The 11,489-nt window shown below is 35.9% G+C and overlaps 1 protein-coding gene across 3 annotated transcripts in view; it reads right to left on the reverse strand.

Moving 5' to 3' along the window:
* Positions 1-3,577: 3,577 nt before the first annotated feature.
* The window catches only part of LOC142334697 (uncharacterized), a 37,703-nt gene continuing 29,791 nt past the window's right edge, over positions 3,578-11,489 (reverse strand). For all 3 annotated transcript variants that reach the window (XM_075382933.1, XM_075382934.1, XM_075382936.1), the window contains exons 6-8: positions 7,962-8,149; positions 4,962-5,086; positions 3,578-4,176 (exon numbers count right to left, since the gene is read on the reverse strand). In XM_075382933.1, the coding sequence (XP_075239048.1) occupies positions 3,874-4,176; positions 4,962-5,086; positions 7,962-8,149 (616 nt within the window). In that variant the 3' untranslated portion in view covers positions 3,578-3,873. The remainder of the gene's footprint in view (positions 4,177-4,961; positions 5,087-7,961; positions 8,150-11,489) is intronic.

Here is an 11,489-nt window from a genome sequence, read left to right on the forward strand (position 1 = left end):
AAAACATACCCGGCAGATTGCCGGAAAATAGCCGCCGTTGATTCCAATAAGCATGATTGGGATTGAAAGAGTATAAGATATTGAAAAAGATTTGTACAATAACATTTTTTAGGTCCGATTTCTTTTGATGGCATTTCGTAGTTGAACATACTCCTGTTTCTTAGAGAGAGGCTACAGAGGCTACTATTAATACCAATAAGGATGAGAGATGGTAACTTAGACTTATAGGAAAGACGTTCAAATAGCGGTCATCTAAAATTGGGCTTTACGGGTTTATCTCGTTTCTATTTCTGACTGCACTTTTTTTATATACTGACTCTATTCATATTGAATTGCTTTGCTGAGCAACTGATGTTCAAAATCAATTTTAGCAGAATGAGAGAAGAGAGAAACCAGCCCAGAGAAGTTAAAAAGATTTCACGCAAAATGTTGAAAAAGCGGCAAAATGAGGTAACGCGAAACATTTTTTTGTTCGACGAAGTACAAAAACATAGCCGGAAGAGTTCCGGAAACGACTCGAAGTAGAAAAATGCCCATACTTTTGACTTTACTACTAGAACAACTATTGTGAACCCTGAACCTCCACAAACACCATAAAAACATTAGGGAACAATAGAAACGGCATTCAAAAACAAATTGAATAAAAAACTAGAAAAACTTCATAAGTTTTTTAAAACTACAAGTAAACATAAAGCCGAGTACAATTCCTTTGAAATTTGGGCAAAGAAAAGCTCGCAAAACAATGGGCAAGTTATAGTAGGCTAAGACAATTGTCTAAGACTAAAAAAAGGAGAAAAACAACCGACTAACGTCGGGCGAATTGCTCTCAAACGACCGGCGGGCGGTTGTCAGCACCTAGCCACTGTTTAGTGAGGTTAGCTTTCGCTTGATTGAAGAGGCGTGAGGCTAGGGTAATAGACGATATTATCACGCCACATAACAGCCGCTGAAGTCAACAAAAGAGTTAAGGAGAGAGAGAGTGCGAGGTAAAACGTGAGCGAGAAAGAGAAGGAAAGAAACGCCAACCAACACACACAGAGAGAAAGAGAGAGAGAGAGCTAGAAATTTTTTCCATGAGATTCTAGCCTTGTTAGTAACTAAATCATATAAAAAACTGAAAGTGCAAAATTCAGAAGAAAACTTTCCACATTTCGCAGTGACGAAAATGTTCAAAGAACATTTTTTGCCTCTGGATTTTTGTCATGTAACCCATCTGCAAGACTTAAAAAGCTTCGTTGGCCAGTATTAATCGTTAAACTCAAAAAAGGACTCAAAAACTGCAAATAAAATGACAAAAATTTCAAAAAAAAAACTGAAAAAAGCATAAGTTTTATTAAAAAATCGATAAAATTTGTGATATTAAAAAGTTCAAAACTATTCTATCGCAATAAAAATTGTTCATTAACCTATTACCAAAGCCTATACGAGGTTTCTTGGGGCTGAAAGAACTTAGATAATGACAAATTTTGAAAAATTTGAAAAAAAAATTCAAGTTTTATCCAACAATTGCTAAAAATCGTGATGTTCAAATGTTGAAAAACATTCTATTACCACTAGAAACCATGCAACAACGTGTTATCAAACCCTTCAGGAGGTTGTCTGAACCCTGAGGCTGAAAAATCTTGAATAATGAAAATATATGTCAAAAAATTTTAAAAAATATAGCAATTTTTGTCAAAAAAATGCTAAAATTCGTGATGTTTAAATTTTGAAAACGATTCCATTACTTCTAGAAACTACATAGTAACCTATTACTAAACCCTCGAGGAAGTTCCTTGGTTCTTGAGGCAGGATAAACCTAAAAAACGACAAAAACTTTCAAAAACATTGAAAAATGTTGCAAAATTTATCAAAAAAATTCAAAAAATTCGCAGTGTTGAAATGTTGAAACCATTCTATTACCACTAGAAACTATTCAATAACCTATTATCAAATCCTAGAGTGGATTTCTTGACACCTAGGGCTGAAAAAACCTAAAAAAACTGACAAAAATTTTCAAAAATCTTGAAAAAAAATTGTGAAAATTAGTATAAATTTGCGTTTTTAGCTAGCGGTTGTTCGTCAGTAGCTAGCCACGGGTGGGGGGGAGGGTGCACGGGGGTGCCGATGAGGGTGGCGACAGTCGGGTGGGGGGGGGGCAACAGGGCGGTGGGGGGCAATAGTGGGGGGGTCAGCAGTGGGGGGGTGGGGGGTGGTCTTCAACCTCTAAGAACCGCTGTTCACACCATAAGTATAAGACTCCAAAACTGTTTGAGCTGAAACAGAGCTAAAAGGCTCTAAGAGCACTTAATGCCCGCTGGGCGCTACCTGTTTATCCCGTTTTTGAGGACGAAAAGTCAAAAGCGTCAGACGAAAAATTGGTCAAGCGTTAAATCGCATTAAAAAAAAAGACCGACAGGACTAATATAATTGCTACAAACTTCGTTTGAGAGCAATTAAACAGCAAAAAAAAGAAAAATGATTTTAAAATTTTTCAATTTTTCTGTCAATTTTCCTCAGAAAAAGATGATTTACACAAATAAAACTTTAGTCAATTGGTATCTGAATATTCCTTAAGAAACCAGCTTCTATTCAAATCCCACTTATAGCATTAAAACAAATCATTAAATTTCGCCAAAATCAGCAAAACTGATCAAAAACCTCCAAATTAATTAAACTCAAATTAACTACTTGAAAGCTTCAATTCCTATCAAAACAAACCTAAAACTAATACAATATCATAATCAAACCTTATAACCATCAAAAATTTTTTCACACATCAATTTCTCGCTCTCTCAAAAACAGCGGTATGAACAAAACCCACCCTTTTTTCGCTCCGCTCTTTAATCTTGTTCAGCACCAAAATCATTCCAAATTTTTTCACGCGTTTCATTTCCCGCTTCAAAAATCACTCCAATAAATTGATTTAAAAGAACTTCTCCAATACTCCTCTTCTAGTCGTAATAAAAAGACAGCGCCCCAATACAATTCAAATTCTTTGAATTGTAAAAAAACAGGAGCGCTATAATAGCCGGCTGAGAAGATGAGGGCGGCTATTGAAAATAATGTATAAAAGCTAAGTTTTCAATCTTTGATTTATAGGAATTGTTCAGATTGATTTAATAGCTATAACTTAAAAGCGTTAGGGCGGAAAGGCGTTTAGTTTAGATGGATTACTTACATTTCCCGTCAACTAAAGTTCAGAAGCCATATATAGACACAAAAAGAGATCCTGAAGATCTGTAAAGATCCTAATCAGACGTATGAACACAAATTCACGCCAAGATGATAGTCACACAAATTCAATTTTAACAACACAAATTGTATTGTAATCGACTGAACGCAAAATTATTTGAAGTTCTTTTAAGCACCAGAAACCGACACTGACTTCTGTCGCTATCATCTCGCCACTATTATCAAGATGACTCACCTTCAATTCTTTCAAAAACGCTGAGGTAACGCAACTAGTCCAATATAGTACTCAATTTTCTTTTAGAGTTAATTCCTATTGGAGCTAACTTGACGGTTTTGCGTTCTAATTTTACCTTTCCATTGTATCCCATTGACAACCTACACAGCTTCGTTTTGTATAATTGCGTAAAGACGGGAAGAAATTTGTATTAAAGTATGTATAAATAAATTCATCTTCACAAGTATTGTGAGAATTCAATACTTTACAAGTAAAATTTAGTCAAAAATATTATAATCCAGTAATTCACAAAACCGAGTAACATCAACACCAGAATATTCCCACCTCGTTGATGAGTGTTGATCAGACACTCAATCAATAATTTCGACTGTTCTTGAGAATTATAAACAAAAATTTTAATGACAGAATTCAGGTGCAAATTTTGATTTGTGCAAACAGGCCTCATCGTATTACAGAAACCCATTTCAAGCACTGGAGTCTGAAATTGCACCCAACTGAGCCGCAGACGGCTCTGGTTCCAAATACACAGGTGAGACCGGACTTGGACTTCCCTCTGGAGTCTTGAGTGTGCCTGGGTCCAGTCCGTCCGTAAAATCATCAGCATCCTCTGAAGTAGCTTCCAAAAAGTTGGTCAAAAGTGTAAGTTGATCCTGAAGTCTTTTCCTTTCTATCTCGTACTTTTCCTTCACCATCGCTATGTGTTGTTCCTCTTCTATCCTCAGGATCTCAAGAAACATCTCCAACTCATGTTCGGAGAAGCAGTCCCACTGAAACAATTTTACAAGCAACAATTTAAGAGCTAATAACGAATTCACAGATACAGAAGGCTTTGAAATTCGGTCATTGATAACTGCCACAATAATAGAAAGTGTTGCATAAATTACATGCATCACGTGAAACTTAGAAGTTCATTGAAAGACATAGCGCAATTTGTGAGATGATTCAGTCGACATGAACAACCCTTCTAATTCTTCCTGAGACGAAATATTATCCGCATCATTACAACCAAATCTGCAGAAGGATCCAGCATGCCGAGAAAAAGCCAACAAAAGCTGACTTTGAACCTGAACTGATATGATGAAATTGTGCTTTAGTTTAATCACTCCCTTACAAACTGCAACCAATTACGCCATACTGAATTTACGATGATTCTGAAGTCTACAGCCCTATGCCAAAGATCATTTTTGTCGTATCAATGGGATAAAATGGATCGCGTTAAAATCAGACAAGTTACTGTTCAGCTAGGCTACTGTTCAGCTAAATAAGGCGGAAATTAAAAAAACTGCGGAAAAACTGCTACGCACATCAAGATTTGATGTAAATCGCATACTTCGAGACTAGTAAGTCGTAAGGCTCTAAGAGAGCTGCTCAGCCACATAATGCTCTCAGGGCATTACCTGTTTATCCTGTTTTTCAGGACCAAAGGTCAAATGGTCAGACAAAAAAGCTATCAGACGAAAAATCAGTAACACAAAACTAGCACAGAACAGAACCAATAAAATTGAGACAAACTTTGTTTGAGAGCTATTAATCAAATGTTTATTTTTGTTACCTGTATGTCTGGCTGTTCGTTCTCCTCTAGAACGAAGGAGTGTTTGGTTCTATCTGCTGTTGTAGAACCTCTTAGAAGCACCACACACAATGGCTTCTCATCTTCCTTCACCTTACGACGCGTTACTACAAAAACAGAAATGTTACTGAAGTATAGCAGTTAAAATGTTACTGAAGTATATCAGTTAAATACTTCTAAAAGTATTTAACGGTACTTTCAGAAGTTCTTCTAAAAGTACTTCTCAAAGTTGGGAAATACAGCTAAAAGTATTAAATAACTTTTAGGACGATCAATGTATTAAAATATTTCGAATATGTTCAAATGCATTAACATAGGTATTGAAAATCAATGAAATGACCCACACTCTTCGTTGCACGTGAAAAATAGCAACCACTGATACCCATAACCCGAGTGGGATTTAAAGAACAGAAAATAAAAAACATTTTTGAACAAAAATATTTTTAGAGTGCAAACCATTTTGATGTCATTCGGTAGTTAGAAATACTCTTGTATCTTTTGAGGGGATACAGGTGCTAGCATCAAAACCAACAAACAATAGAGGTGGTTACTAAGATAAGTTCAAAGAGCGGGCATCTAAAATTTGGCTTTATGAGTTCATCCCGTTCTACTACTGATTTCGTATTTATTACTCATCGTTCATTTGAGATTGCTTTGCTGAGCAACTGCTGTTAAAAAGCACTTTGAGCAGAAGCAAAGAAAAATAGCTCAGAGAAGTCAAAAAAATTTTACGCAAAAATGTTGCTTCAAACAGCTGTGAAATAAAGTAAAACTGAAAAAAAATTTTCATTCGACGAAGTATAAAACATACCCGGCAGATTGCCGGAAAATAGCCGCCGTTGATTCCAATAAGCATGATTGAAAGAATAGATCATATTGAAAAAAAAAGATTTTTGTATAAAAATATTTTTCAAGTCCAATTTATTTTGATGGCATTTTATAGTTGAAAATACTTCTGTTTCTTAGAGAGAGGCCACAGGGGCTATTAACAAAACCAATAAGCATAAAAGATGGTAACTGAGACTTATAGGAACGACGTTCAAATAGCTGGCATCTAAAATTGGGCTTTATGGGTTTATCCCGTTTCTAATTCTGACTTCAACTTTTAATACTGACTCTGTTCATTTTGAATTGCTTTGCTGAGCAACTGATGTTCAAATTCACTTCTAGCAGAATGAGAGAAGAGAGAAACTAGCCTAGAGAAGTCAAAAAGATTTCACGCAAAATGTCGAAAAAGCGGCAAAACGGTGAAGCGAAAAAAAGTTCGACGAAGTAAAAAAAAGATAGGAGCGCTATAATAGCCGGCTGAGAAGATGAGGGCGGCTATTAAACACTTACCCGGCAGATTGTCGGAGAATAGCCGTTGATTCCCGTAACCAAGATTGGGATTGAAAGAAGAGAAAAAATAAAAAAGATTTGCACACAAACATTTTCAAAGTGCGAACTATTTTGATGTCAATTTGGAACTGAACATACTCCTGTTTCATAGTGGATCAAGGCAGGCGCTAGTATCAATACCAATAAGCATCAGAGATGGTAACTAAGAACAAAGTTCGAGTAACGGGCATCTAAAATTGGGCTTTATCCCGTTTCTATTTCTGATTTGTTTTTTTTTCTATACTGACTCTGTTCATTTTAATTGCTTTGCTGAGCAACTGCTGTCTAAAAAAAACTTTTAGCAGAATGTGAGAAGAGTGAAACCAGCCTAGAGAAGTCCAAAAGATTCCACGCAAAGATTTGTATAAGTTGTGCACTAAGGTAAAGCGAAAAAAAAATAGTACGACGAGGTAAAAAATTAGGAGCGCTAAAAAAGCCGGCTGAGAAGCTGAGGCGATTATTAGAAATAGATAATAGGGTTGCTATAATAGCCGGCTAATTAGATGAGGTCAGCCATTAACAAGCAAAGAAAAACCTGAAAAAAAAAATAAATTTAATTTATTTCAGAGAAAACTGCCATCTCTAGCCTTTAAGTTTCACTTCATAGTAGCAACTTACAGAATAGCTCTTTATTAAGATCGAACTAAGAAAAATAACAGCAACAACAGTATAATCAGAAGAAAAGAGAAAAAAAAGGACCAAAATCGGTTCAAATTTATTCAACTTTCTTCAACAAACATAACCGAATAAACGCCGGAAGAATTGCTCTCGAACGACTAGTGGGAGCTCTAATCAATTGCAACCTGCTTCAGTCGGGGGGAGGGGGAGCCTAAATGGGACTAAGAAGTTCAATAGTGGGCTTCAAATATCAACATTAGAGGTTAAGATATACCACTATTAAGATTTAAAGTGAAAAATGGCACCAGTTTCGGCGCAATTTTCATTTAGCATTAAATTACCACCAATTGAATTCATCTGCTTGAAATTGTGATTGAGAGAATTTTAGATCACGCGAAACACAATGACAAGGGCGTAAAAGTCACTCGAAAAGTCAGAACCGTCAAGCGAAAATTTTGAAAAAGACACACGTTTACAGTAATTGCTATGAACTTCGTTCAAGAGCAATTAAAAATCGAATTGAGAGACTACCAAAATTGTTAGATTTGCTTCAGAAGGTCACAAATGCTTCCTACTAATAGACTACAATTCCTAAAAGCACTATTACTAGTTTATGTAATTGAGAGAAACACATTTGACTGAAAAAGCGCAGTTTAAACTTAAAAACGGCTTTGAAAAACGACAAGAACAGACCCCCCTCTAGCTTCTCAATGTTCTTCAATTCGTTCGTTCAGCTGTCTGACCCGCACGCTTTTCACGCATTGACTTTTACATCCGGTTTTAAATACACTCCAATAAATTATTGAAAAATACGCTCTTGGATTCGTAACATAACAGCACCCGAATACAATTCGAATTCGGTGAATTGTAGAACAATCAATAAAAGGCCAATAATAGCCCCAGCAATCGCTTTGCGGCTATTGATAAATAATTGTATAACACAAAGATGAATTCCCTGCTTTTCTATATTGACAAATGGTGGCTAACCTGAACCGTCTGGACTGGTAGTGTCGTCAAACAGGACATATTTTCTGGGGTCATCGGCCACGTGGAACTTCTCCAACAGCTTCTTGATCACTTTTAGGGTAGAGTCACTGCTGTTGCACCTGACTGCATGTTCCGATCCATATGGTAAGTAGAATGTTGTACGATTCTCACTCTTACTCCTCTCAAAGCTGAAATATTGTTCGTCTAATGATACCGAATTACAGCTGTGGTTTTGTTTTTATTTAACGGGGGGATGAGGTGTTTTGGTAATTTTTAGTCTAGTAAGGCGTAAGGCCCTAGAGAACTTAATGGCGTCATCTGTTTATCCCATTTTTGAGAAAAAAAGTCAAATGGTTCGGACAAAAAAAATGCTCAAATGCAAAAGCGTGTGCGGTGTTCCGCCCTCAGTTAATATTGAATGTGTAGTGTTGGTGGTGCTGTGGCCGGACGTCAGAGAAGCAAACTAATCAGCTTGCTTCACTGACGCCAGTGTTGGTGGTGTTTCAAAAAAGGCCCTTGAGTTATAGTTACTTCGGCACGATATGCCTGGGCTACCCTTTGCCCACTGTTGTTCCTTGTCAACAGTTAAAACTTTCTTGAGATTTGCTTCACAAATCTTCTTTTGCTACCGTGAAAAAGTCGTCCATTTCCTAACCATTGAATTACATCTATATAATCAACATTGTGACTTGGTGTTTCTTAAAGTTACAGTTTTTAGCACGTGCCTCTCCTGGTACACTCGTACTCTATTTGCGCCTATTTCCCATTGCTTGAATCCCTAACTCGCAGCTAATTTTTGACTTGTGAACCCAAATTTTCTAGAGCATTTTGGATTATTTTAAGATTTTTTGGAGGTTTCAGTGATATTTTTTTAATTGATACAAACTTGGTGTTGTTAAGAGTGATTTTAGTGAGTTTTGGCACATTTTTTTCTCTGTTTTAATGCCTAATTCTTCAAATTTTGAGTGTTTTGCACTTGATTTTCTTTTACAGTTCTTGTTTTATCAACTAGTCTCATTAAGGGCAGGTCCAATCCGCTGCGGAAAGGAAAAAGAGGCATAATTTTTGGTTTTAATTTTTAGATAGTGGCTTTTTTGTGTTTGACAATTCTTGTTTTGAAAATATTTTGCAAACTTTTGAGTTTTGCTTGTATTTGTTTTGAATCTGTTGTCTCAACAAAAAAGTAAATTAATGAGACGTCTCATTGGCTGCTGCTGAGGCAAAAGTGGCAGTTGTTTTTGTCTTGATTAACTAACATCGCTTTTTTTTTATCTTTGACACCATGTATTTTCAAATTAATTTTATTTGATTCAAGAGTTTTACCCGCTGTTTTGCTTTTCTTGTGTTTTCTCGATTTATTTCAACCACAACATCTCTTGTTTTTCTAGTTTGACTTTTGTTAAATTATCGGCTAGAATTTCAAGCTATTATTTTTGGTAGCAATATTGTTTTATTAATTTTTAAAACGTCCCTTCTGTTTGGTGTTTTTTGTGTTCCTTCACCCAATAGGATGATTTACAAAATGTTTTTTGTTCTGCAGTTGTATGCTCTAGTGTTGTTAGTGTTTGTGTTATACAATTATGTTTGTTTTTTGAGGCCACGAGCTTTAAAAACATTCTAGTATATCTGACAAACTTTGTTTTTGCACCTTTTATTTTAACTCCCATTGATTTTGGCATGGTTGTTGTATTATGTACGGTTATTAAAGATGCGTAGTGTCATTAAATCTACAATTTGTCATCGATAATGCTTATGACACTTCTTTTTGGATAGCTAAGCACTTCAAAATTTGTTTTATGTTTTTTTCATTACTTCTTCGCCGATAATTTTCTCGGTTCTTTGCGAACAACATTTATGTTAACCCGCGATTTTTTCACAGCCGTTTTTACCTTTGTATCTGTCAGCCACAGCCACATGTCGCAAATATATTAGCTTATAGGATTACGGTTGGAGGCTTTTTGACTATCTGAAGCAAATGTTAATATTTTTAATGCAATGTTGATCAATATTTTTTTGCTAATTTGTTTTTTTGGACGTTTTTGGCTTTTTCTGTACTTTTTCCCAGATTTCTATGTTATTTGGTATTTTTTGTGGTTGAACTTTGTGTTATAGTGGTTAGAGTGGTGTTTTTATTGCAGTATTTTTGTGTTGTCGTTTAAAAAAGGTGTAATTTTAGTCGAGTTTTGGCTCATTTTCATCTGTTTTTTCGCCTATATATTGTTGCCTATATAAATTGTTGCCTATATATTCTAGCTTTAGACTTTTCTGCATTTGCTTTTCTTTTTCACTATTGTATCTGTAAACATTCTGTGACAAAGAAGTGACAATTCAAGTTAATACATAGGGCTCCTTTTGAATGTGTAGTGTTGGTGGTCCTGCGGCCGGACGTCAGAGAAGCAAACTAATCAGCTTGCTTCACTGACGCCAGTGTTGGTGGTGTTTCAAAAAAGAAACTTGAGTTATAGTTACTTTGGCACGATATGCCTGGGCCACACTTTGGCCACTGTTGTTCCCTGTCAACAGTTAAAATTTTCGTGAGATTTGCTTCACAAATCTTCTTTTGCTACCGTGAAAAAGTCATCCATTTCCTAAACATTGATTTACATCTATATAATCAACGGTGTCAAGACAAAATACCCAATGCCAAAATACCCAATGTGACAAAATACCCAAAAGATACCCAATATTTTATTCTAACGTCGAAACTATCAGAACGATTATTTAGCATAATATTTAGTTAGTGGGTTTGGCCATGCCTCGCGGGCCATGGCCATGCCTTAGCGGCCAGTGGGACTTGATATGAAACTATCACAACCAAACATGGGATTAAATTAGCAACTTAATTGCGAGAAAACATGCTTGTAAATTTGAGTTCTAATTTGTAATCGGATTATTGAACGAAAAGATCAAAGGGAATAAATTGGGTATAATGGCATTGGGTATTTTGGCACATTGAGTATTTTGGCATTGGGTATTTTGTCATGTAACCATAATCAACATTGTCACTTCGTGTTTCATAACGTTACAGTTTTTAGCACGTGCCTGGTACAAAGCGCATTAAAAAGACCACAGGACTAATATAACTGGTAGAAATTTTGTTTGAGAGCACTTAACAATCTGAAGAAGAGGCTGAAACTCAGCTTTGGGATTAAACTACCTTGTTACGTCGCTCCTATCTCACCACTGTTGCTGCATGAAGAGTGGCGGAAAGAGATAGTCTAATTAACTGCTAAGTTATACATCTGTTGTAATCGAAAAACATTGAAAAGTTGTTAACAAACATCATGAGAAGTCTCAACCTTATCCAACATCTCGGCTTCTCGTCGGAGTTTGATAACTTGCCCATCGTGATGCAAAGCATGAGGTAAAATTCATTCTTTTTAATGCAGGCTAGCAAAATGTTCAACAGAATTTTGCTCTGATTCAAAAAGATCCATAGTGTAATTTTCTCAGAACAGAGAAAATCGCAAACTATTCTAATTTCTTCTCTGATTCGAAGAAATTCAGAAACATAGCCGGCAAATTGCC

This window comes from Convolutriloba macropyga, chromosome 2, assembly GCF_964194025.1.
Source record: "Convolutriloba macropyga chromosome 2, txConMacr16.3, whole genome shotgun sequence".
Classification (NCBI taxonomy): Eukaryota; Metazoa; Xenacoelomorpha; order Acoela; family Convolutidae; genus Convolutriloba; species Convolutriloba macropyga.